Source organism: Seriola dumerili, unplaced genomic scaffold (assembly GCF_002260705.1).
Source record: "Seriola dumerili isolate Sdu_G_001 unplaced genomic scaffold, Sdu_1.0 BDQW01000122.1, whole genome shotgun sequence".
Classification (NCBI taxonomy): Eukaryota; Metazoa; Chordata; class Actinopteri; order Carangiformes; family Carangidae; genus Seriola; species Seriola dumerili.
In genome coordinates, this window is record NW_019174377.1 from 2,139,620 (window position 1) to 2,166,962 (window position 27,343).

Below are 27,343 nucleotides of genomic sequence, written 5' to 3' on the forward strand. Positions count from 1 at the left end.
AAAGTAGCTACACCTGCCAGCCAACCATTCATACAAACAAGTGTTACTCGTGATAATGGTGTAATTATTTAAAACGTTGACAGCTCTGGTTAAAACAGCGACATAAAAGCGCTCAGACATTACTTCGACTGTATTTTGAATCGTTGCCTTTGCCCTTGTCATGCCGTGGAAGACTCATTGCGCGTGCGTGGTTCCCACTACCGCGCGCAGTTGTCCGGTGGAGCAGCAGCAGCAGCAGCAACAGGATCAGAGAAGAGTGTGTGAGTGTGTGTGTGTTTGTGTGTGTGTCTAGGAAGAGTGTGTGCAGCCACCGGAGCCGCTTCACAGCAGGTACGTCCGGGACAGTTGCAACCACACTTGTACTCAATGTTGGTGACTTAAAAACGCGTCGAGTGTGATTTCTTGACACTTGTTTTAACTCAGCGGGTTTTCCCTCCTCGCCGAACTGGTCTTTGTTTTTGCAGAGGAGAAGAAAGGAGCAGCACGAGTCTTTTCGCCATGGCTAAGTCGCCAACTTTTTGATGTTGCAACTGAAATTTATTGCAGTCATTCATGGTAAGTTTTATTTCTTTCTTTCCTTATTTGTTAATTGCCTCTCCTTTTCACCAAGCCCTAAAGGAATGTGAAGCTAAGGCATTTGAATCAAACTTAATAGGCTAACAACACAATATTCCCACTGGGCATAGCGTGGCTGTGTTCAATACCAATCTTGTCATACCAGCTATACATGGCATTTTAGCGCCAGTGGTATCATTTTGATATTCCTGTCACAGCTTTATAGTTTGTTTGTTTTTCCCAAGACATCTGAATCTTTTATTACGAAAATGTAGACACTGAACGAGATAAATCAGATAGAAAACACAGCAGGAAGCTTCAGGTATTAAGAGTACAAACCAAGCCTGGCAAATGTCTTTCTGTCATGGTGGAGGAAAAATTGCGTCATGTGTACGGTTGAAAACAAGTTATTGTACTTTTTCCTGTTTTGGTAAAATTCGTTGCATCCAGTTTCGAAAGTCACTTCACCTTAAATTTGGGAGTATAAACAACAAGAGCCAATTCGACCTCAGGCAAGACGCTAACCTGACGCAAATGAATTGTAGTCTGACTATTACGTACTGAGGTTTTATGGTGCATGTGTGAATTCTTGTGACAGCATCTGTGCTTGCAGAGCATTGCCTGTTGTTTGTGTCCTTCGTTCCCATTTGTGAATACTGTTATGAATCTTGCACCCTTGATGAATGGCTTTTTTCCCCCCAATACAACATCTTCAATATGGTCGTAGTTGTATGACAACGAGCAGTGTATCCACAGAACAGCCATCTGTCTCTATATCTGTATCAACCATCTGAGAATAGCCAGTACAATGTTTCTCAAGAGGAGATTAAGTTTATACTTAACTGAGAACAAATATTGACAGGACGAAGCATCTTCAAGAGACGCCATCAAAGCAGGTAGAGCAGGTGACAAAAAGATAAGAGTTAGGTGCAGGAAAGTGCAGGATGTATAAAATAGGCTATTATATATATGTATGTATGTATACTATTTACATGTATGTAGGGCTGCAACTAAGGATTCTTTTTTCATTATTGATTTATCTGCTGATTGTTTTCGTAATTAATCGATTAACTGTTGAGTTTGAATAGTGAAAAATAGGGTTAGGCTGAAAGTGATGTCTTCAGATTTCTTCATTTGTTCCAACAGCAGTCTAAAACCTCAAAAGTTTGAGTTTACTGCCACAGAAGACAAAGAAAAATAACAAATTTCCACAACTGAGAAATTGGAAATCTGTCATTTTGGTATTATTGCCTGAAAAATTACTTAAATTATTGATTCACAAATGATTCTCTTCAACAACTTATCAAATAATACCCTATTAGGCAGCTCATTCCTGTCCTTACACGAGTGGAAAAATACAGAAGTGAGATTTTTGCAAGATGCTCCTATTACACAAATTTTGTTTCCTTTGTCATTTTTATTGCACCAAAGGGACAGTAGCTAAGTCCAGTAAAAACAAGTTGTCACATCACAGACCTAATAACCCAAAGTCATTTAGATGGGCTGTCATGTGTAAAGACCTGGCACACTGGCCATGGGACTTTTGACAGTTACTGTGTTTTCAGAGGAGATTCCTTTCTGCCTGGCAGAGGTCAGGCTTCTGTAGGTTTTTTTGTCCGTCTGACGGGAACAGACTAATGTAACTCTGGTTTAGAGACTCGCAGACAGAGACAGAGAAGTGATAGCAGGGTAGAGAGAGAGAGAGAGACAGAAACAAGGTCAAAGTTGTTTACAGGACAAACTTAAGTGCATGGCATTATCTTACAGTGGCAGCTCACTGGCAGCCATCCCAAACATACCAGCCACGTGTCCTCTTAAAATTGGTAATTTAAGGTGAATGCCCTAAGATTAAACTGCCTTCTCCATTCTGAGTAGGATTTAGAGGGACAGCAGCAATAGTTTGTCTTAATTGGGAACCATAGTGACCAGAGCTGATGTTAAAAAAACTACAAGATTGCCAGAGATGCTCTGAGGAATCATTCAGTAAAGACAGTAAAGCCATTACATTTGATTTTGCCCTGTCTTTATGCTTTACTGACTCTTAAACTGGAGATGCATTCACATCCCTTCTGCACCACAAACCCATGACAACAGCCACCACAGGGCACATGCTAAGTGCTACTTGCTCCACTGTTGAGCTTTTGATGAGTTCTTTTTGCCTGACGAAAGGTGCGTTTCAAGCTGTTATGCTCATGTTAGCAAAAACATGTTTTGATTTTATTAACATTAGAGGTAAACCAGTAACAATTACCTTTCAAGAGGAGAAACAAGTGTCTAGACAGCAGCAAAAGTTGAAAATATTTGTGCGTCCCTGGGATATTTACGCATTATCAACAAGTCTTTATTATTCTAATGATAGACAGGTGTAGGACAGAGATGAGAGAGAAACTAATGTCTAGTAGTAAATATGTCTGTGTGGTTGTTCTTGCATCTGTGGTGATGCTGTGTATACGAACCAAATTAGCATTTACAAAAAAATGATCATTCTAGTAGGAACTTTGTGGTGTATCCGCATTTAGGTTTCAGTGACCGATGCCCCACTGTCCTGTCTCTGTATTTTACCTCTTTCATCTACATTCACTTCCCCTATGTTTTGCAACCACCCGCAAGGGCCTGAACATGCCGAAAGAAGTCTTCAGTCATAATCCATCCACAGCGACGTGCATCAACACGTATTTTTATACAAGTGTGGGCAAATTATTACAAACAGAACATTGCGTGTGCCTTGTGTGTGATTATATCACTGTTGAAGGCATTCCTGTCCATCTGGACTTTTTTAGTGGACTAGAAGTAACTGGTTTTTAACCTTTTGGTTTGGTTCTACCAGAAGAGGATTTTTTATGGTAGTGTAGTGATGCCCATATTTGTTAAGCTTTTACACATGCTCTGTGGAAATCATGAGAATGAGTACAAGCAGACATTTTTTAGCTCAAATATTTATGTTGCTTGCTGCTCTCCAAGTTGTTTATTAGTAATGCTGACTGGTTGCAGTTGAGTTCTCTTCATGAGCATATGGCAAGCAGTGTGCTTGTGTTGAACACCAGCCTTCCTCATCACCCTTGTATCTATTTATGGTGCAGCTGATTGGTTTAAAATGTCTCCTGTGTAATGGCCACAGTGCCTGTCCTCAGGATTGATAGACTCGTATTAGCCGGCACCATTCTAGCTAAGATAATTAGTAAAGTGTTTGGTTTTTTTTTCTTAATTAAGACAAAGAGCTTTCACATCTGTAGGATGCAATAGTGTGTGTTCTGCCACTGCAGCTGCATCTGTCTTTGCTGGGAAAATTAGATAATGTCTATTGTTTGTCAAATTAAAGAGGATGTTTATGCTTGTGATGTGTATATGTATATGTGCATTTTTTGTACATGTAAGTGCATGTCTGTGTATTTGTGTGTATGGCAGACAAATGTATATGTATGTCTGCAAACATGTGATTGTATTGTGTAGTGTGAAACTGATTTTAGTTTCCTTCTTGGGCATTTTGTGTGCCATTTTTCAAATTAATTATAATTAATTATAGGCAAAGCACAAGTGTGTGTGTGTGTGTGTGTGTGTGTGTGTGTGTGTGTGTGTGTGTGTTTGTGAATGAGCGTGTGTGTTGTATTTCAGCAGAGGGCCAGAGAGTGAGGAGGAACGGGCATGAATCATTGATTAGCGTGGCTGGGGACAATAGAGATCAGAGATGAGAAAGTAATTGGAGTGGAATTGTTCCCTGCTGTTTCTCCTCAACACAACATCTCTCTGTTTATTTACATTTCCAGCTCTGTGTATATTACAGATCGAATACAGTATATGTCTTTATGTGCCCTGATCTGCCATTTACCTGCTCTTTTTAGATCAGATTACCTGCAGGGGAAGAACTCTGTTGCCAGACTGCCACAGCTGATTTTTTTTTTTTTTCTGTTATATCTGTAAATTGATTATTTTTGGTTTTGAACCATTGGCTCATCAAAACAAATAATTTAAAGGTGTCGCCTTCAGGTCTTGAAAATTGTGATGACTTAACATTAAATCATGAAAGTAATCGACAGACAACAATTTTTGACCACTTGGGGCAGCAAAACGTGCTGTAAACACAACATTAACATATTATTAAAGCCTGACCAATATTGGATTTTTGGGGCCGATGCTGATACCAATATTAGGGAGTTAAAAAATTCCAATACCGATATATCTGCGATAAGCCAATATCGGCTGAGGCTCTACATATTATCTCCTTTTTAATGGCAAATTTGTTGGCAAACAATTTTTATTTACAGTGCACAGACACAGAGTAACATAAGCATTCACTTGGAGTTGGGTTTCTGTCCCAATGATGAATGTAGGTCCAATATTTTCTCATTTTAACTCTGTTTTGGTCTCCAGCAACTCTTGGGGGAAATATCTGGCTCTTCAGTGGGCTCATTTGGAGCTGGGAAAGTAGTGTATAGTGAATTAATACATGGTGTACATGATGCTGATGGTGAGCCAAAACAGTAAAGTTGTGGGTTCAAAAGTCCTGATGGTCACATGCCGAGTAATCATTAAAACTTAATGTGTGGTGTTAGATTTATAACCCTGCTGGGGTTATGTTTAGTTGTTAATCTTCTATATTTGACCTGAGCTGCAGTCACATTCAATCATGTTTTGTAAATAATCTTGCATCACCTTCAGCTGTGCCTTCTGGCAAGCCTGAGGGCAGAAAGTATGCAGCAGCGTCTCTCTTGTCAGCATGTGTGTGCGTGAAAGAGAGAGAGAGAGAGAGAATGAGAGAAAGAGGGAGAGAGAGAGATGACAGAGTGCAGAGGGAGTCAGTAGACCATGTCAGTAGCTGGTAACATTATTCCTGTTGCAGGACTGTGGGTGTGTACGTGTGTACTCATGCTGTCATTAAGTGTTTTTTTATGGCTGGGGTCAGACAGGGGAATTAGCTCAAATGGTAGAGCGCTCGCTTAGCATGCGAGAGGTAGCGGGATCGATGCCCGCATTCTCCAAAAGGCTTTTTGACCGTGGACTCAGGCAGTACAGTACTTTTAAGGAAAAGAGGATTTCTACAGACCATCAGATGCACCATGAAAACGGCACAAGAGTGTTGTCTTTGAGCACATTACTGAATAAGTGGCTGTCTTTCATTCCTGACAGTGTAGGTAGCCTGTCATCTCTGCTCATCCTAATATTTACACTAGCACTATGAAATATATTACAGCTCTCTTCTTTCTCACACAGATGGTAAGAAGTGATTAAGTCTAGATTACAACAACAAATGACCCAGTTTGTTTTGCATAAACTTGGTTATTGTGTAGTGAAAAAACATCGGGTTTAGTAGCAATGTTATATAAATGTCATTCTTACTTGTTTGATTTGTTTTTGACTGACAAATATGTTTAAGTTAATTAGTTCATTTTAAGAATGTGTAATCGAAATGGATCGAAATATATAGATCTTAAATATTAGGCTAAATATTTTTGAATGTATAACAACTTTCAAATAGTACAGTGGAATCAGTGTTTGTTTTCCCACAGAGGAAAGGAGAAGATGTATGGACATGTTTCAGAACATCTGCCAAATTTTACAACTATGTGGGCAGAAAAAGCTGCACTGAGTCATAGATCAAAAGTTTAACTGACTTCTTCACACCCATAATGAAACATTCGATCAGTTGCTGGAAAGGGCAGTGAGCAATGTTTTAATTGTTTGCCATCAGTGTCAGTCTTGGTGTCATTAAGTATCAGTACACACTTGTTTAATTTTTATGTTCAGAGAACCTTGTCTAAAAATAACTATTAACTAAGCTTACAAACTGATGCGTCGTTCATTTGCATATTTTATTTATGTTTAATTAATGTGTCATTTTGGAAACACCCCAGGTAGGAGGCATCTTTGTAAACACAGAATAAATTCATGTTATATGCTCTTTACACCTCAGCTTCGCTGACAACAAATATCTGGAGTCAATTTTGGTGAATCTTATGAAAAGTTTCGATTTCCAAAAGAAGCGTTTTCTTGGAGTTTTTTTCTGTGGGTTTGTGGTGTGGTGGGTCTGTCTGTATTTTCTTGATGTGCCTTATTGTGTCCATTAGGTGTTAACCATAAAAGATATTCAACTACAGCATGGCTGCTCATTTATAGCAGTGAGTTTTCAAATTACTAATGTTTTCATAATGTTTTTTAAACTGATAGGGTATGTTTGAGTTTAACAGTAACATGTTCATGTTTTTGATGATGCCCAGCCTCCCTAATTCAACCAGCTTTCTGACAGTTGTAGAAAGCCATCTTAAACCTGCAGTAAATTAAAATAGACTAGGTGATGGTGCAGATCTCTGTAAAATGTTACTACAGAATCAAATAGACCAGAAAGAGGTTTTATATATATTTTTTTACCCTTTTCCCTAAATGATTTAAAAAGAAAATTTCTTCATATGTGATAATCTCCACCACAGTCCTAATGAGGTGTGGATATTCAATATGCAAATCAGATCTGTGCCTGTTTCAGTTGGCAGATCTCAGCTGTTCTTCCTGCTTTGCATTGTAAACTGATGATTTGCTTGTAAGGCATGTAGGATCCAGGATGTGTGTATTTTCTTTTTTTTTTGTTCTCTTTAATGTAGGAAACCTTGTAGTGTAGACCTAGTTTAGGTCTTTAGTTCTTAAGTAAATAATACGTTTTGTTTCATGTCACTGCTCGCTCTTTGCTCTTTTCACTGCACAAGCATGATGACATTACGAATACCAAAAAGCACAAATTGACTTGACTTCACAAACAGGAGGCACGAGGCTCAGCTGTAGTATGAACATATGGAAACTATCTGTAGGGATTGGAGTTTTATTATTAACGTCTCACCAAAAAAAAGTGGTGTTCATCACACCACATGACGGGAAGTAGGGATTGGTGAGTCTTGCTAAAGGCAGGCCTAAACATATAGCTGCCTATAAGGGGCTTCCTTTACTGTCATAAAAAATAATAATTTTTGACAGACACTGCAATTTATAGAGTTAATCAGACATCACTCTGAAATGGAAAAAAAAACTTAATTTTTTGAATGAGTGTCGTGACATCATTGAGCTTTAAGATTACCCAGGAAGTTGGTTTCATGCCCTTTCGTAAGTCAAGACAGTGAATAAATCAAAACTCTGAACTGTAAAGTTAAGTGAGTCATCAGCAAATAAAGCCGACTGCAGTGCACTTTTCCGGAACCTTTGTTATTCCTCTGTGCCTGCCTTTTGGTTTTATGGTCTGCTGGCACTCTGCTCCTTCCACCCCCTCTCCTCCCTCCATTACTCTACAGGAATTATGAAATCATGTGTCACTGTTTCTGGCAGCAACCTGAATGACACACGCTCTTACAGGCACACAGTTTTTAAAACACAGCACATGTACACACTCATATACATATACACACACACACACACACACACACAAGCTTTTTGGCTGATGGAGTGTTAGTTGTGAAATGCCATGAGTCACACTCTGACAAGGCTATGGGGGAACTGGCTTAAGCCAATCACTCACTTGCCCACATGTTACTATGAAGGAAATGGATATTATTGATGTTGGTGGTGGGAGCAGCAATTAAGATTGTTGATTAATCTCTATGTGTAAAAGCCTGTTCCAGACAGTGTGAGTTGTGAGTGGGAGACCAGACAGTCTGCAGTGGTTTTCATTTCAAAACTCGCATCTGTCCAGTTTCCATTCATTAGAAAATTATGAAACGATTAGATTATCATAATCTAATTGGTTGGCTCTTATTTTATTACCATTATGTATTTTGATGCAGTTTTTCTAGCAGCTACTAAATAAATACTAAATACACTGTGGAGCCATATCTGGAGAGTAATTAAGTGCAATTACATAGAATCATGAAGTACTGGTACAATACTGAAGTATTTTTGTTTTTTGCAACTTAATTCTTCTTTTCCGCAACATCTCAGAGATGCTAACTGTTGTACTTTGGTGCTCCATTTTATTTGTTTCCATTTCATGACAGGGTTTTACCTGCCTAACGGTGAAACTAACAGGTATATGAGGTCTTTTGTTCCATTAGCTAATGGCTCTTTAAACAAAATGCTTATTGACTTATTATATCAACTGCTTCCCTTGCTTTAAGGATTCATCTTGCTGCTCTTTCTAGATTGTTCTTGAGGGCCATTGCATTTTGGCTAAACTGGGATTTTCCTACTCCAAAGCATTTGGGCTTTACTGGTATCAAATAGTAGTTAACTAAACAGTTAGCCTAGGGGATAAAAAATGTGTACTTAGTTCAGTTGATCCTAGACTAAATCCAGTGTTTGCAGGGCTCAAGGCAACTGCTTCACTGTGATTTTTGAGATATTGATGTTATGAATAAAAGAAACTGCTTATCTCTTGTGCCCTCTTGTGGAGAGGTTTTGGTTGTGTTTCTCTCTTTGTCAGCACTTGAACATCCATGAAATCCCTTATTTAATTTGTAATGGGAATATCTTCTAACACTTTAAATGCATTCACACACCCACCTGGAAAATAGCTCAAAATGACCACAAACAATTTCATTCAATCGTGCATATTCACATCACCACTCTTGTTTTTGTTTCAGTTAAAATATAGATTTTATTGTCATTGTAACAATGCCCTCGTCTCTCTCCCTGTCTCCCCTCCAGAATGTGAAGATGCCACTTTCTGACCCCACAGATACCCTCATCTCTAGAGCCTTCCCCTTGGACTTCTTTTCCACAAGTGTACACCCTACAGAGCCCTACACAGCGGACAGCTTTATCGCCAGTGCCAGTAACATCAGCAACACCAGCGGGATAGGCATCCTTCGCTGCACCTATAAGGAAGACTTTAAACGTATTTTACTCCCTGCTGTGTACACTTTTGTCTTCCTGCTCGGCCTTCCTCTCAATGCTGTTGTCATACTGAAAATATGGAGGACGAGGCCCAATCTGTCCAAAAACAACATCTATATGCTCAACTTGGCTATAGCCGACTTTCTGTATGTGATGTCACTGCCCTTGCTCATCTACAACTACGCCAGTCATGACTACTGGCCCTTTGGGGAGTTTGCCTGTAAGCTGGTCCGGTTTCAGTTCTACAGGTGAGCTACTTGACTGAATATTGCCTAACTATCTCTGTATGCAGCTCTGTGTTTAAAGTGTTCAATCATTTCACACGGTTGTAGACACGCAATATGCCTTATGTAACTGTGTGAAGAGAGAAGTTGAAACCCTGCCTACTTTCACGCATCAGCACACCAAGCCTCCGCCTTACACACAGCTCCTGCATTTAAGGAGCAGGCCCTGGTTTGTTTGGAAAGTCACAAAAATTGACAAAAAAAAAGCTCCCCCTGATTCAGCTGTGGGAAAGTTGTGGGGGAGGGGGTTTCAGATGCTAAAAGATGATCTGACAAGCACTTTGTTTGAAGCATACTGAGGTTCTTAGCAGTGCAATGTCAGCCTTGTTAGAGCTTCATAAATAGTGGGATGAAAGCTTTACACACTGACGTCTGAGGCTGAACAAAATTAGTTGTTGGTTTTTAATTCAAATTTTTTCACTTCTTCCCTCATCCGTTATCTTCAAATATATATTCCATTTGCATTCATGCATGGTGATACTTCAGTGAAAGAAGCTGGTCAGTCCCTATGTTTAGCATTTGTAAGCGGTAAATAAACGTAAATGTAGTTGTAAGCTGACACAAATGTTTATTAATGTATTTGTCAAACTAAGATAAAGATAAAATATGTGTTTATTGGATAAGTTATAATTGCTGACAAATACTGTACAGACACTTAAAATGGCATACAACCATGTTATAATGCATTTAAAACATTTGTTAAATGTTTATAGACTGCCATAAATATTTATATACTATACGGCTTAAAAAGGCAAAAGTGTCAGGTGTGTTTGACATAAGGTGACACCACCATATACAAATAATAGACACAGTACAATGCCGTATAAAAGAATCCAGCTTATAAAGATTTAACTTAACAGATTTTTCTTGTCTCTTTTCCTCTTTTAGTAATCTGCATGGCAGCATCCTCTTCCTCACCTGCATCAGTGTGCAGCGCTATGTTGGCATTTGCCATCCTTTTGCGATGTGGCACAAGCAGGGTGGTCGCAAGATGACGTGGTGTATCTGTGTAGGGGTTTGGCTGGTTGTCGCCATCCTATGTGCGCCAACGATTCACTTCGCTGCGACAGGAATCCAGCGCAACCGCACAGTGTGCTATGATTTAAGTCCACCAAAGCTTTCAGTAGACTACTATCCTTATGGCATGACTCTGACCTGCCTTGGCTTCTTGTTGCCTTTTATGGGTGTGATGGTGTGCTACTGCCGGATGGCCCAGATCCTCTGCCGCCCAGTGTCCTACCAGGGTGTCTCCATGGCGACTGGGGAGAAACGGGACAAGGCTGTGAGGATGATCATTGTGGTGGCGGCAGTGTTCTGCATAAGCTTCCTGCCATTTCACCTCACCAAGACCATGTACCTGGTCATACGCACTCTGCCCAGTGCGCCCTGCGAGACGAGGAACTTGTTTTCAATCATCTATAAGAGCACCAGGCCGTTCGCCAGCATGAACAGCTTCCTGGACCCTATTCTGTTTTACTTTACTCAGCCACAATACCGACAGAGCACCAGAAGGTTTGTACTTAGAGTCACCACTCTCAGGGACAAGGGCACCAGTGTGTGAGCAAACAGGAAATCATATTTTGCAACAGTGTTTCTTAAAGTCTTGTTGGTACACCAGTGACGGATCCCGCTGCAAAGTGGTACATGTATTGGTTGCTGAGTTCTTCAAACACTGTTCCTCATTTTATTGTACATGTATTGAAAGCTGCTCTTCAAGCTTTTAACTGTTACTCACTGTAACAAAGAATTGTACCTTCCTAAGAGGATCTAACAAAGATTTAGAGGGACTGGCATATCAAGAAGCCTTCTGAAATACAGCATGAAGGTCGTGATCTTGTAATGTGGAAGGTAAACAGACTGAAAAAAGTATGAGGTGAAAAATCATATCCTCCTCCTACTTACATTATCTTGAATTGGCCTTACCCAGCACAGACTATGGGTGAATTCATGCATTTTGGACACTTGTTGATTCTGTAATGTCTTTATTTAATAATTTTCTTGGCTGAGGAATACATGTGCTGATTATATTGTCAGCATTTCAAGGCATTCACATTGTGCATTATCTGTGAGATGTTTGCTTTTAGCCTCTGCTGCACTGGGTAGTAAAGAAGAAGCTTTTATCTTTTTCTTTTTTTTTTTGTAAATTAGATTTTTTTTTTTTTTTTTTTGTTTCACACTGTGAATTGTACAGTAAAGAAATAAATCCTCTAACATAGTAACTCCAGCAGGTCCCCACAGATTATGCAGGACTTTGCATTGAAGAGGATTTTTAGATACAGTTGATATGGAGATATGCATGGTGAAAGAGAGAAGGACAGAACAACTGATTAAACTTTTTGGGATAAAATTATTACTAGTAAGCCATGTAAAATGCTAAAATTGACTGTAAATGTTTATGGCTGCATGAAGTACTTGTGTGTGGAAATGAACTGGTACTGGGGAGAAACACACTGCAAAAACAGAATTGCAAAAACATAGCAGTTGAAGTAGTGAGAATAAGATTGAAATGAATAATGTACGTGCATTTTTATTCAAATTAGAATTATACTTTCACATGAAGGTCTCCACTGTTTTTCCCTTCAAATGACATGTTTCAACAAGATTCAAGCTGTAAAGCCTGTTGTTGCATGTTTTCACCACTGGATGGTGTTTGCGCCCTACTACTGGAACAGCACTGCACTGAAATGTTGGCTCTGTCCTTTCTAAAAAGGGGTTCTTTATTTACATGTTATCCAGTAAAGATTAAATCCAATTTACAACTGTTAGGGGTAAACAGATGCCAACAAAACTGTTCAGTAAATATCCAGCTCATAGCACATGAAATATGCCATTAATGTACATTTTTTCCACATATTCTCTGAGTTCTCATGTAAACAAAGGAATCCAACAGAGGTGTCTATACATTGATACATTTTAAATCCTTATCAAACGCATTAGATGCTCAGAAGGAAGGAAAAATGCAATTTGTGAACCTTAGGGCAGCAGAATCCTGCTGTTTTCCCACTTCCTGTGAGTGTGTGAATCATTCTCATGAAATTAGGATTTCTATCCCAAGAAATCTGTCGATGGATGTACGGGTTAGAGAGATAATAGAATAATGAAAAGATAGTAGGGAACGGAGATGTTTCTGAAAAAACACTCTTAAAGGGGGTACCATAGAGTGCCTGTGAGTTTTGTTGTACTTAGTTTACTGTTTTGATATCTCTAACCAGATACAGGACAGTCTCAATTTGTAAAGTCTGTACAATGGAGGAAATTGTCATCTTAAACTTCCTCTACTGTTTCTTATGGAGTTATACCATACTGAGTTTATGGTTTGGTAATCTGCAATGTTCATGAAATGAACATAAATGCATGTAAATGGGAAGACTGATGTTGTTTGTTGTTGCATTTGTTGTGGTATTTGTTGTATTTTGTCATGGAGTAGTGTTAATTTATATGCTTTCAAATTTTTTATGTTTTTCTTTGTACTTATTTGACCAGTTACAAACCGTAATTTATACAAACCGTAAAGAAAACAATGGAATTTATCTTTTATTGCTGCCCTTCATGTTCCCTCAATCTGTTTTGTCTAGACTGCAGTAGAGGCAGGTACTTTTTCACAACTTAAGTAAAGATTTGTCTTCTCCGTGTAGCATCCCTAGAAACAGTGAATCTTAGCCCTGTGATGATATTTCGACACTTCAGATCTTATTCCCATAAGGATTAGTAAATCTTTGTATGAATTTGACCTCATTTTGCATTGCACTTATGAGTAATTGTGGTGTTTAGCTTATGAGGTGATTGGGTGGTGTTTGATGCTGAATGTGTTAACTGAAATAATTCAGTGCTGTTGTTCCAAATTAAACTGAAATGACTAAAATAATCTTTATTTTATTAGAATAATCTAACTGTACTACCTAAACAGTTCAAACGTGTAACTGCACTTTGAGTTTTTCACCCATGAGGGAAAAATATTATAATTGTGAATATTGGTTTAATGTGAACATGTAATTTTGAAGCATTTTAGATGCAATGGACATTTTGACCACAACATGAGGTTATGTGCTCTGTAATGTGTGTATGTCTGTACAGCGTGCATATTCAGTGATGTAGTAAATAGAATATTGTGCTCCTGGCTTCAGCAAAAAGTGGCCGCGCAGTCTTCTTGTTTTTGTGTCTGTTTGGTCAAATATTTACGATATTTTGTCTGATTTATTTTTTACACACAACTTTCTGTAACGTGTTGAGTGTGTGTGGTCAGTTTAGAGAGATCCAGATGTCTGTGTATTGTGCCAACATATTTGTTTCAGTCAGTATTATTAAGAAGAACTCTTATTTTTGTACAATAATGTATCACAAAAATAGAATTTATTTTTGTCATGTAGAGATAATTATGCTGATGAAATAGCAACATTTATGTTTTTTAGATTTTTTTTTTTTTCTTGCCGTGCAGTCCCCTTGAGTTGCTTGTGAAAATGTTTTGGTTGTTGTCATAATGTAAAACTAAATGAAAGCAGGCATTAAAAAAGTCATTGTGAGCAATCATGAATGCCTTTTCCTTTTTCTTGTTCTTTTTCACATCACAACATGAATGTAGCTTTTAGCTATCATCAGCTTTTTGCTGTGCATATTATTTGTGTAAGAGTTAAGTAATGATGGAGATTGTGTTGCTCGCTCTCGTCTCTACTTGAATTTTCCTGGGCTGCAACGTCCTGATACAACTCAAAGGTCAATATATGCAGCTTCACTTGGCAACATGACAGGTAGAAATTTCTTTGTAATTTATTAGACAAAATTCACATTACCCCAAAACTCAGTGTAAGCTTTCAAATGAATAAAGATGAACTAAAACTAGCCAACAGCTGGAGGTGCTTGAAATACTGAAGCAGTTCTGTGTGAATAATCAGTTAAAACTGCAGGAAATTTAGCAAAAGGCACTTGAAACTATAAAAAGCAGCTGAATCCTGCTTCAGTGATACAGAGCTGGAGACAGATGCTGTAGAGTTGATTACATGCGGCATTCCCAGCCTGTGGAGGGCGCTGCCGCATGCAGCTTCTCCTCTCTGAGTGACTGTAACACAGAATTCCCCTTTGGAACAAAAGGACCTGTTAAGCAGACGGCCACATGGGAAGCACCACAGAGGGGTTATTGTGCATGAGTGAAAACTTTTTCTTGCCCCCCCCCCCCCCCGAATGCTGACACATAAATTCACCAAGACCATCATAACACAATGTGGTAAAGAGCTATTGCTGAATATGCAGTTACCAATATAGTGTGTCAGGTATGTAGATAAAACCAGTGTGTATCAGTCTTTGAGTCTTTACCTCTAAAGACAGAAATACAGTAAAATGTATACTCTGTCTGGGAAGTCAACATTGTTTTGTGATGATTATCTTCCTAGAGATGTTGGTAAGTTTTACCCAAAAAAAATTTAGCTCTAAAATGTGTTTTTTTCTGTATAAAACTCATGACAGTGGCTACTGTCTTTTTCGCAAGGGAAAGAGCTATAATTGCATCTAGTTTGTCCACAGTATCTGCCTTCTCCTATCAGAAAACAGAAAAAGCTTTTCCTCTCAATCCCCGAGGGGGCTATGACAGCCCCTATACCCCAAGTCCCGCCCACCCCCTCTGCCCTATCTCAGGCATTAACATGCAAAAAAACAACATAAGTCACGGAAAACCAAATCATGTCAAAATAAGGAATCCACAAACAGTTTGGGAATTAACAGTGAATGATGCGTCGGGCCCGTGCAGGCGTGCTACCCTGGACAGAGGTTTAGACAGAGTAGGGGACAACAGTGGAAAAGTTGTGTTTGTGAACAGGTTGGGAAAGTTTTAGCAAAAAAAAAAAAAAAAAAAAAACTTTTCCTCCCTGCACGGATGCGGTCTCGGGAATCGACAACATGTAAGTTTTGATAAGAGCAGTACTCACCTACTATGTGAACTGTTTATCACTCGCCTAACCTCGTTTACTGCATTTTGAAGCTTTGCCAACAATTAAGTTTTTTTTTTTTTTTTTTTTTTTTTTAAAGAGTGATTGTTGTTGGGTTTTCATGCTGTTAGGTTGCGGGGGGGAATGGACCACAGCTCAAATGGGTGCTTGGATCTGTAATATCCGTGGAGTTAAAATGTGTGTGTGAAATCTAACAGAGAAAGACATGAACAATGGCAGGAAGAGAGAGGAAGAATACGGCTGTGTATCGCAGCGTCTCTTTCAAAAAGTTGGGGTCCTGGAGCGCCAACAGTAGTGAGGACCAGCAACACAAATCAGAGGATTTGGAGGCAGCTGGCGTCGCCCTTCCCCCGGAGCCCAGCAATGCAGAACAGCCCTTGGCGACGACTAATGTCAGTGTGTCAAGAAAAGTTTCCAAAATCTTTGCCACCACCACCGCCGGCCTCCCAACCGCAGATCCAAAGAGAGGCTCCTCCACTCCTCACTCCTCTATTTCTCCATCCATTCGCCAGCTCACTGAGAAGTTCAGCAGCAACAGCGGCGGCGGTGGCGGCTCCGCCAGGACGCGCAGAGCCTCACCGGGAGACGGTGCAGCAGTGACGCGGGGGCGCAGCACTCTTCCCCGGGCCAGAGGCTCCAGGAGAGACGGGTCTCTGTCTCGTAAATCTTTTCACGAGGACAGCAGTGGTGGATATTTCCAGGATAGTGATACTACTACTGCGGATTCCCTCACAGACAACAAAGTGCAAAAGTTTCACTCTGGCACTGACTCTGTGTCAGGCTCGGACTCGGAGAGGAGAAGTGAGAAGCGAATTTTTACACGTTTATCAACCGACAGCAGCAGCAGCTCCGGTAAGAGAGATTATTCACAGATCAATGCATGTTCCTCTGATGCCAGAAAGACTTTGACCACAGACGAGGAAGAGGATGTTGCTAGTAGAGGGGTTCCTCCACCCTGTAAATCTCACAGAAGTTATCTCTCTACACACCACAGTGACTTTATTCCCCTGCACTCTGACAAGTGGCCCAGTGTCACCAAAATTAGACAACTTTTTGATGAGCGACAAGGCAAAGCTACAGAACAGCAGAAGACTGACACTTATGAGAATATAAAAGCAGCAGGCAGAGGCCAACTACAGGAGCTCAGCCCCAGTGAGAGTGCTCTGCTCTCAGATAGAAGTGACAAGCTCTCACCTTGCAGCTCTGCTAATGATGCCAGTGGCTTGTCTTTGCATAACAAATGCATAGTTGGAGCACAAAGCAGAGAAAGTAGTGCTTCTAAAGAGACATTTTGTTTTGGTATGGACTTTAATTCCAAAGACTACCACAGGCACTGCTCAAATGATGAAGAGGCAGACATAGAGACACAAAGTTCTAATTACAACAAAGTCTCAGGCAGAAATACTTTACAAAGCAGCAGTAGTAGCAGTCGTAGTTGCACAGGGGGTAGTCACTACCGTAGGATTAACCCATCTCCATTCAGATCTCATAGTCCCAGCACTGAGGTAGAGGCAGCCCGTAAGACCCCTGGGACACCAGGGTTGACATCTGACCCCAACCCTGACCTTCAACCCCCTGCTACTTCGTCTTGGAGTCGATCGTTGAGCTTAGACACCTCCTCCTGCTCCTCCTCTCTTCAGCAGCCGACAGTGAGGGAGAGAAGGGATAGACAGGGGGTCGGGCTGCCCAGGGATAGTTTACATTCCTCACATAGCTCCTCTAGAGCGCCAGCCCCCACCTCCTCCTCCCCTTCCTCTGCTCCAGCTCCAGATAAAGCCATTACCTCCTCCTCCTCTACTGTAGCTCCCTCCTCTGAGCAAAGAGCCCCAGCAAGAGTTGCCTCTCCCCTCAGCTCCCGCTGGAGGTTTAGTTCTGGAGACGAAGAGGAGGAGCACACCAGGAGAAGAAGAGGAGGCGGAGGAGGCGGTTGGAGTGTTCCCTCTGGCCCTGCTCCTTCCCTCTCCTACAGAGGAGGAGAAAGGGGTGCCACAGAGCGAGGAGGCAGCTATTTAACCCGTAGTAAGAATGGCTGGTGGGGTGCTAAGGGCATTGGCAGGTCTTCAGGCAGTGAGGAGGACAGTCCTGGTTCTTTAGGCCCCCACAGTCGAGAGGCAGTGCGCCGCCGCTCGCTAAGAAAGAAGAAGAAGGTCAGTGGAGCTGCTCTAGCAACAGGCCGTGATGATTATGATGATCATGACGGCGAATCAGAAGACAGCGACAGTGACATGGCCTTGACAATGGAGCACTTAGAGAGGCATCACCAGCAAAACACAGGAGGAGAATTCGCAGGAACAGTATCTCGGAGCCACTCAGCAAGAGAGCCCAGCGGTCATAGTAACAGAGCCAGGGTGCAGCAATGGGAGCGCATCTCCTCACCTGGGACGTCCACAACACTTCCTGGAGTATCACGAGTGTCAAAAGTTAACATCCCCCCATTTGTGTCCAGTCCTGGGGGTTCACGTTGCAGCAGCCGGTACTCCAGCACTGAGACGCTTAAGGAGGAGGGCCAGGCTAGCTGCGTCAACCGCGCAGCTAATCCGATTTTTAACACGGGTGAAGCAGGAGGCAGCAGTAGCAGAACTGCATCCTCGTCCATGCTGAGTAAAACTTACCATGGAAATTTTACCATGTACCGCTCCCCAAGCTTTGGCCATGGGGATAACTTCTCCCGTAACCCTGTGCGGGTGCGCCCCAAGATTGTACCCATAGTGACTCCCTCACCTAGTGTACTTGCTAGAGAAGGTGGGATATCTACAGGAGGGGTTAGGGGTGGTGAGAACAAGGTATTAAAGAGGACAAAAAGTGGGGAAGGCGTAGATGATGATGATGATAAAAACCGAATATCCATGTCCAACCCTGATATCACCTCAGAAACTATGACACTCTTAAGCTTTCTGAAATCTGACCTGTCAGAGCTCAAGGTGCGGAAAACAAGTGGAGGGGACAGATCTGGGGGTGTGGAGGGATCATCAGTTTACAGGATGGGGTCACGGACTCATGGTGGGACCCTCCTGCCTTCTGGTCGTCGCCCGTCACTGAAAGACCTGACGGCCACTCTGCGGCGTGCAAAATCCTTCACCTATTCAGACAAACCCACAACAGGTGTTAGGTGTTGCTTGGCAGGTGGCACCTCGAAGAGGAGCTCCTCTGAGCAGCAGCTTGACTTGGAAGGAGAGAGGGATGGAGGGAGGGTGTCGGTGTCAGACAGGGAAGTAGAAAGTGATGGGGGGGATTTTAGGGTTGGGAGAGGACAAAGAATGAGGGATTATGGATTTGATGATGATGATGGGGAAGTGATGCCAACTCCATTGCAGGAGAGGTATGTGCAGGAAGCCAGGCAGGTAATCCGAGATATCTGCCAGATGAGTACTAGGGAAGAAGAAGATGATGATGATGATGTAGATGTAAGGAGAACTGATGATGATTTGGAGGATCAGTGTTTCCAGGTCAAGAAAAGAAATGAGGCAAAGGATAAAGCGAGAGTGAGCATTAAGGATGAGGCTAGGACAGATCAAGAGGCTGAGTTTAAGAACACAAAAGACAGGGATAAACATGAGAGGGAGAGAGAGAACAGGGAGAGGGAGAGGAGTGAGAGGGATGGACAAAGTATGCAGTTGGAGAAGCTAAACACCAGGGGCACAGAGTACAGGGAGAAGGCGAAGAGACAGAGCAGAGAGACGGAGAGAGCCTTGCTGAAGGGCGACTCGGAGGAAAGCATGTTCTACGACCGCTCTGTGGATGAACTTTCAGGCCATGAGTCGAGTTTAACAGATGAAGGGATCGTGACAGAGCCAGAGACGGGCCCCAGTGACCCCTCTGAGAGGTCGTTCATGGGGTCAGCAGGGGTTAATTTGGGGTCTCGAATACCTAGGGACGTGCTTGGGCAGCCTGTCACCGCATGGAAGCAGTCGGCTCTCCATGAGATGGAAGGGTTTAAGCAGGAGAGGGAAGACATGACAGAGAACAGTGTGAGTTGCACAAACCGTCTGAATGAAGTCAGCGTACCTCCCTCCCTGCCTCTCTCTGCCCGTATGGCTGAGGGTGACAGCATTATCATGGACATGAGCACTACCGCTGGAATCAACAATGTCAGCTCTACCGGTGACGAGATCAACACCAACAGTGCGGTGTCGCAGGGGTCAGCAGCCACCGGAGGAGGAGGAGGAGGACTTGAAGGTCCTGCGACACCAAGTGCTATTCGTCGAAGGCGCAAATTCTCCCCTTCTGGTAATAACAACACAGGCTCTGATTCCAGTAATGGCAGTAATGCAGAATCAACAATAGCAGCTGTTGGAAATGGGGAGTCCACAGTCTACCGCTCTCTCAGTGACCCCATGCCTCAACGATGCTGTTCTGTGACAGAAGAAGGGAATAACAAATTTTCCTCTGTAGACAGCAACCTGTTAGGATCCCTATCTGTGAAAGGAGGAGGAGGAGGGGCTTCAGAGGCCTCTGCTGTGGCCAACTTGTCAGAGTACAAAGGCAGTGTGGCCAGTGATTTGTCAGTTTACAGTGATGGCGGGCTCCGCGATGATGCTGTCCGTGACTACAGTGGCGTGATTAGGAGCATTGTAGCTGAGCCGGGTGCAATGGACAGACTGATGACAGATGATCATGGCAATGGCAAAGCTCCCAAAAAGAAGTCATTCAGTGACCCCAGTCGCCGTAGTGATGCCCCTTTGCTTTCCCAGATTGACCCTCAGTTTAAAGGTCAGTCCAGCAGCACTCAGCCAATCAGCGAGCTGGATCAGCCTGGCCAGATCCCACCTTCCAGCAGTGAGCCAATCCTGAGCGAGCAGAGAGAGGAACTGTGGGAGCCAGAGGCAAAGCCTAAACACATATTGCCAACAGAGTCGCATCACCATGCAAACAGCAGTAATAAAGTCAAGAAGGTTCGATCCCAGTCAGAGTGCACCCCCCTCTCTGATAACCATGATGATGATGATAATGATGTCATAGACGAAGGTGGAGAGGACAAAGAAGAAGAGATGAGAAAGTTCAACTTTGACCTCAAACTCGCTGAGGTTCTTTCCCCAAGAATGATTCGTCGACCCTCCAGAAAGCGTCCAAACAGGCTGGCTCACTTTTTCCCTCATGAGGACCCGTTTGAACCCCCAGAACGGTGTTCAGAGGGGCAGGAGGATGACAGTGACATCACCCCTCCTCTTCCCCCTCCCACACTGCAATCCAAACCCAAAACCAGATCCAAGCATGTCCGCCATGCCAGCGAACCTGCCACCTTTATCCCCATCTCCCCACCTCCACAACTCCAGCCACTGAAGGAAGTGGACTGCCTCGCTGTCAGAGCCACTGCAAAGCCTCAAACCTTAAGTAAGCCTCCAGGAGACGAGGCCCCGTCTCTGGAGGATGTGACCCAGAAATATATTCTTGAACTAAGCAGCGCTGAGAGAGACACTGAGGGCCCAGGGCCTCTTCCAGCACCCAGAGATGGAGCTGGAGGTTCAGGGTCGGCTTCAGAGGGGCCCGGCGAGACCAGCACCAGTGGAATTACAGAAGCAGGAACACAGAAGAAGGGCACAGAGGACACTCCATCCACGCCTATCCCACAGAGGACCAAGCCCAGAGTGGTGAGTTCAGATTTTTTTTTCTGTCTTTTTAGCATTGTCAATGTCATGTGTGATTGAGAGTGCAAAGGTAGGAATGTTCAGTGCTCTCTTGGTGCATGATGTTTTTTGAGCTCTGGTGATTCAGCTTCAAATGATGATCTGCTGCTCTAAACTCTTATGTGTTACTGTGTTTACCAGAGTAGTGCACACATTTTCAATTTGGATGTTGATGAAGTCAAAGAACAAATGCTGCTGTCAAAGGTTCCGCTTTTCTTAGTGGCAGATATAGTGAGTGAATTGTTTTCTGCAAATATAAAATGCATGGTTTCAATATGATTCATGTGGTTTTATATTTTGCTTTTGAGTGTGAAACAAATGGAGGTGAGTGATTTGTCATTGGGATGGATTTTTAGTGTCATAATTGAAAGATAGATGGGTTTTTAGGTAATACTAGTTGTCTTAAAACAGTATTGTCCCATACATCTGGTTTGCTCTTATGGTCTCATACCTACACAATACATGCCTGTGTCTGTGCTTTTATTAAGTGGCGTGAATCAGGACTCGTATGGTTACTTTCAGAGTGCATTTGGGAGCAGTACTACAATACAGAAGCCATTAAAGGCTGAGCAGTGTTAAACAAACATCAGAGGATGTTATTAGTTTGATTAAACAAATCTCAGACAAAGAGCTTTAAGGAGTGGACTGAGGCCCGCTGTGTGTGTGTGTGTGTGTGTGTGTGTGTGTGTGTGTGTGTGTGTGTGTGTGTGTGTGTGTGTGTGTGTGTGTGTACTGCTCGTTTGCATTTTTCTCATCCAATATCAGTTGTCTCTGTGCCAGGATTATAGACAGGGGATATAATAAACAGTTCACCCAGCTGATACAGATTGTGTGTGTGTACAGTACAAAGGTTAACTCATAGGGCAGTGACCAACAATCAATCAATATCATGATAGTTATACAAAACAGTTAGAATAAACATTACACAATAACTTACAGTATGTTAGAAAGTTAGCTTAGCATTGTAAGATGCAGCTAAATGTATGTAAAAACCTAAATACATATAAACACACACACACTCTATTTTAAACGGTTTGTGAACAGTAGCCTCTCCTGAAGTCTGACTTGTGTAATTTATTGCAGAGCAGTGGGCATTAGATGTGTGTTCATATGTGTTTGAATGTGTGGACGAATTATGACACAATGGGCACCTGGGCACAGACATGAAAAAGCCCCCCACCATGTTGGTCTCCTCTGGGATATTTTGCAGGTGATGACCAAGGTCCCCCCTTGACCCCTGGGCCTGCGCACGTTAGGCCTGTTCTGTAATCCATCCAGACGCACCTACCCTTACTAATCAGACACCCCCTAGTGCGCATACACAAACATGGCCTCTCCTGGAGGCCTTTGCCTGAAGTCAGAGTTGTTATACAGTCATGGATGTGACTCTGAATGGGTGTGGAGAAAGTAAAAACAACACAGGGATTACCTTCCTGCCTGAGCTCAGGACAGAAGGTTGCAGACACAACATCCAGGGTTTCATTACATCATGACTCATCAGTTCTGGTGTGGAGGCCGAATGGTGCATATGTGATTCCTTTTTTCGCCTACCGCTCCTTGACTTTGACATTGTCCTACTAAACTATTTAGATTTATTGGTCTCCATTTGTTTTTGATTGTTTTACTCATTTGCCCATTGTCCTTACTTGTCGCCGTAGTGACAGTAGCAACAGCTGGTGAGTGACCGCACCAGGCAGGAAATGAGTTTAGGGAAATGGGAAGTTGTTGTGGTTACTGAAGTGTTTGATGATGTCCAGCACTACCGGCTTGCGCGTGTGTATGTGCACTGCATTGTGTTGGGTGTGTGCAAATTTGTGTCTCGCCTGCATGTGTCTGTATTACAAACTAGTTTCCTCTTTCTTTTTTCTTTCTGAATGTGTGTGTGTGTGTGTGCGCGTGTGCATGTGTATATTGTTTGTCTGGAATATATCAGTGCCCCGTTGAAACGTTTGGAGCCCAGAGTTTTGCCAACACACTGTATTTGGAGCAGCAGCCCTGCAGCTCTGGTGCACTGTGACTGTGTGTGTGATTTGGACTGAATGTAATAACAACTGTGCCAAGCTAAAATGGAGCACAGAAAAGCTCTGAGAAAGTAAGGAAGGGACAAAGAAATGAAGAAAGAAGGTGAGAGGGAAGGAACTTTTTCCTTTTCTGGAGACAGGAGTTTGGCTCATTTTACCCACAGTGCAGTTCCCGTTTTCTGACATCAAAACCTCTCATAAGTTTTACCTTCTGCTTTGTTTCAGACGTACTTTTCTCCTCTTTTCCCCTATGCCTTTTTCTAACCCCCCCCCCCTTCTTGTCTCACATCCTTGTCCAAATATTTTGTCAGTCTGTAGTCTGTAGTTTGCAAGTCTGAAAGTATGTTGCATTTTCACTACATACTCTCACCCCATTTCTATTTGTCTTTTTTTTTTTTTTAAATACTATTTCTCCAGCATTCTTCTTCATGTTATCTTATTCTTCGTTTTACTGTCTCTCTCTGTGTCTCTGGAACATTGCAGTGAAGTGAGGTCATAACGTTTGTCTTGGTGTAAGGCAGGCTGCCGAGCCAAATGTCAGGTAGAGAGAGAAACAAAGACAGGGACAAAAAAAGAAGAGAGTTGGAAGGAAACACTTGCTGGCTAGAAAAAAAAAAAAAAGTTACAGGATCAAAATAGAACCGAGGGAGAGCTGAAGAATGAAACGGCGAAGGAGGGAGGGGGAGTGAGGGAGTGAGACTTAATGGGAGAAGATGCTAGAAAGTGGTTTGATTTGTACTTTTTGACTCAAATTTTGACTCAGGTTTACCATTTTGGGTTGACCAGAACAAAATTCCTTATGTTTTAAAGTATAAGTTGTATGTTAATTGACGTCTTCCCAGTGCTTCTCATGTGATGTAAAAAATCTTTATGTGAGAATTCGGAGAATTCTATCAAAATATTATTATATGGAGTGACAGTAATTGATAATACAGTGTTGTCACCCGGACATGAAGATAAAACCAGTAGAAAAAAGGAGTACTGCGTGGCTGTATTCATCTTTTCGTGCACCGTTTCCTCAAGCAGTCCACTAAAATGTGTTAACTAGCTCAGTTTGTGCAGTCAGTGCAAAATCAACACTTTCCAGGTACAGAACATATGTACGTTTTTCCTTCACAGCAGCAGAACAGACAGGTTCAAACAAATAGTACTGTAATGTATTACTGAAGCAGCTGTTTGTTGAAGAAGTCAAATAAGATACACGCATTGTTTTTTCCTCGATTTGATGGTTTATAATTCCTCTTGAATGAGTGTGTGTGTGTGCGGTTGTGTGTACATGAGCTGCCCCCACTGTTTGAATCGTTTTCACTTTAGCAGGCAGCAGGAATGTGGCCCATCTTTCCTTCTTCTCTTGTTGCATAAGTCTTAAACTTCCCAAAAGAGCTGAAGACTCTCATGTGTGTCATGCATTAGTGGCCATACTTTGATATGGCATCATTTGAGCTTCCGTACTCGTACTAAAGCAATACTTTCAGGCATTTTACTTGTAGTGATACTGAGTGTTTTTCTCCTTGATACAACAAAATAAGCCAAACTTCTCAAATGCATCAGTGTTAAAGTTTGTCTCAATAAAAGCAGCCGCACAAAGAACTTTGATTAAATAAAAAAACCTTTCTATTTAAATCAGGATTTATATGATGAAAATTAAGTAAGCAAGACTAAGTCATACATTTTTTGGTACTTGCAATCAGTGCTGCAGTCATAATCTGTACTCAAGAGAATACCCGTATTAATGTGGCTGTATGTACTTCTTGCATATCCTATGAACAAAGAGCAGGTGTCCTATCTGCCACACTCCACACTTCAGACTTACATTAAATAATTTCTCAAAAGACCTTTGTCCATAAATTTGCTTTGATCCTACTGATGAGGCCAGTTTTGAGAGGATGCTAGCAGGAATGCTAACGGGAGACAGAGAGGGAAGGAAACAGACAAAAAGGTTGGTTTGTGCTCCACTCTAAATGGATTAGGACTAAAAGCACAGTGTTTATAGATTCAGATTTATGACTGACATTGTTTTATCAGGCCACCCACATGGAATCAAATTCTTTCCCTCTGCCCAGTCTTTTTCTTTCACTCCCCTGTTGCAAGCCCCACTCCTCCCCAGATGTGGTCATGCTGTGGAGGAAAAGTAAAGGCAGAGATGTGTAGATATTGCAGCAGTGAGCTGGATTGATGTTGGGGTACAGGTTTCACTTCAAGGGATGTTAAGCGGCAGACTCTGGTATTCTTTGGCCTGTACAACAAAGACGACCACAACAAAAGGCAGCTTTTAGTTTTGACTGTTGTGTAAAGGTATGTCTGAAACATATTACAGGGAAAGAAGAGATTGGTACCTCCATGTTAACACAAATGATGTGGCATTTGTGAATAAGTGTTTTCAATGGTCTGTCAGCACATGATCACAAATGCACTGAAGTAGCCAGAAACTGCTCCTCTACTGCTCTCTATAAATTAAAATGACCAAAAATGAGTCCAAATCTGTCTGAATCTCATAAGTAGCAGTGATTGCATGAGTTGATTATTTTCTTACATGATTAAATGTCAGGGTATTGGGTACCTGGGTGGGCATGTTTGGGAAAAAACGGGCCATTTTACCTTGATTATGGTATTGACATGAGGCATCTACTGTCTGATTGGGCAATTATTCTAAATAGATTAGGAAAAAATGCCCCAGAAATTCCTGCTAATGCACCTGTATTCTGTAAGGAAAAACTGGTAGAAATTGCACCATCAAACCTTTTACTTTGTGATGAGTGGAGAGGAAGCAACTTGCCCCTTTGAAAGCAGACTTAAAAGTGGAGTGAAAGGACACATCACACACTGGATAAAGTGTGTGTGGGGTGGGGGTAAAGGGTTGTTTTTTAACATGGAAAGGTCAACACAGATTAAGTGAAGTCCAGAAAGTGAGGGATGCTGAGAGAGGTAAATGTGAAGGAGAGATAAAAGGATGAGGATGTGGTTTGTTCTGGTTGGGTGTCTCCATGACTCAGCAGATGAGAAGGTAAAGGTGGGATGAATCAGAAGATCAAAAAGCCGCACTGCAGACACATCTGTGGTGTCAGTGACACATGGACAACCTCTGATGGTAGACATGTTGACTTCACCTTGTGCTGGTGGAGGTAGGGAACTGTACCTAAAAGCTCAAAGGGATTTAGCCTGGTGTTGTGTGTCTTTTGCTATGATTTTTGCTCCTATGTAGTTAAGGTCCCAAGAGAGCAGAGAATTATGGAGAGGAAATGTCCCGTACCTCCGGCCATCTTGTCGTCTACTTACATTCACACACTCAAGATATTTTGCCTGTATCTCTCTCTCTCAAACACACACACACATGCTCACAGCCTGGTGTATTGCTCTTGGGACAGGCACAACAAAAATGTTTTGTGTTCCTCTGAATAAGAGAGAGAGAGAGAGAGAGAGTGTGTTGTGTGTGTGTGTGTGTGTGTGTGTGTGTGTGTGTGTGTGTGTGTGTGTGTGTGTGTGTGTGTGTGTGGTTTAGTGATGGACCTAACAGAGTGGCCGATAGAGATGCTGAAGTAATTTTGATAGGTTACAATAGATAACTGTGTGTATTTGTGGAAATATAAAAGCTTCTTGCTGAAGAAGAGTCCATCCATCCATCCATCCACAACTTTACTCCTAGTAGAGTTATGTGACTCTTCAACAAGTATCATGTCTCTACTGTAAATAGCTGGAGCCAGCAGCCAGTTATCTTGGCTTAGCATAAAGATTAGAAACAAGAGGAAGCAGCTGGCCTGGCTCTGTCTCTCTTGCTCTTGTTTGTGTAATCCATAAAAAAAACAGTGTAAAAACAAAATGTTGTGGTTTTACAGGGGGTAATATGTAGTAACTTCCAACTCCAGACAAACAAATAGTCTAGCAACTCGCTAGCAGCAAAATGATCCCTGTTAAACATAAAATTGTAAAATTGCCATTTTTATACTTTGGTTTTTGTAAGTCTTAAAAAGTGGAGATATAACATGTTAATTCTCGATCTTAACTGATGCTCATAGATGGATTAAAGTTAGTTGTTCTCTGCTGTTTTCAATCTTTGTGCTAAAAGGCTAACTGCTGACTGTAGCTTCATATTTAACATTCAGATATTCTCATCTAAATCA

The 27,343-nt window shown here is 42.0% G+C and overlaps 2 protein-coding genes and 1 non-coding gene across 5 annotated transcripts in view; all 3 read left to right on the forward strand.

Moving 5' to 3' along the window:
- The first annotated feature begins 241 nt into the window (after positions 1-241).
- Positions 242-14,168, forward strand: p2ry6 (pyrimidinergic receptor P2Y6). 3 transcript variants are annotated; one of them, XM_022748511.1, is made up of 4 exons: positions 242-330; positions 465-555; positions 9,172-9,608; positions 10,533-14,168. In XM_022748511.1, the coding sequence occupies exons 2-4, from the start codon at positions 553-555 to the stop codon at positions 11,203-11,205; spliced, it is 1,113 nt and encodes a 370-aa protein (XP_022604232.1). In that variant the 5' UTR covers positions 242-330; positions 465-552; the 3' UTR covers positions 11,206-14,168. The 3 variants fall into 3 exon arrangements, with proteins under 3 accessions (XP_022604232.1, XP_022604231.1, XP_022604233.1); XM_022748510.1 differs by lacking the exons at positions 242-330; positions 465-555 and adding an exon at positions 5,721-5,766; XM_022748512.1 differs by lacking the exons at positions 242-330; positions 465-555 and adding an exon at positions 6,597-6,668.
- Positions 5,459-5,531, forward strand: trnaa-agc. The gene has a single exon. It is a non-coding gene; the product is annotated as a tRNA-Ala (tRNA).
- Positions 14,169-15,792: 1,624 nt separating the features above from the next.
- arhgef17 (Rho guanine nucleotide exchange factor 17) overlaps positions 15,793-27,343 on the forward strand; it is a 65,583-nt gene continuing 54,032 nt past the window's right edge. Inside the window, exon 1 of the mRNA XM_022748460.1 lies at positions 15,793-21,168. Within this exon, the coding sequence (XP_022604181.1) occupies positions 15,793-21,168 (5,376 nt within the window). The remainder of the gene's footprint in view (positions 21,169-27,343) is intronic.

Coding starts and splice junctions, on each gene's coding strand:
- p2ry6 (XM_022748510.1), top strand. CDS start 5,728: ATGAAATATATTACAGCTCTCTTCTTTCTCACACAGATG. Junction 5,767..9,171: donor TCTTCTTTCTCACACAGATG/GTAAGAAGTGAT, acceptor TCTCCCCTCCAG/AATGTGAAGATGCCACTTTC. Junction 9,609..10,532: donor GTCCGGTTTCAGTTCTACAG/GTGAGCTACTTG, acceptor TTCCTCTTTTAG/TAATCTGCATGGCAGCATCC.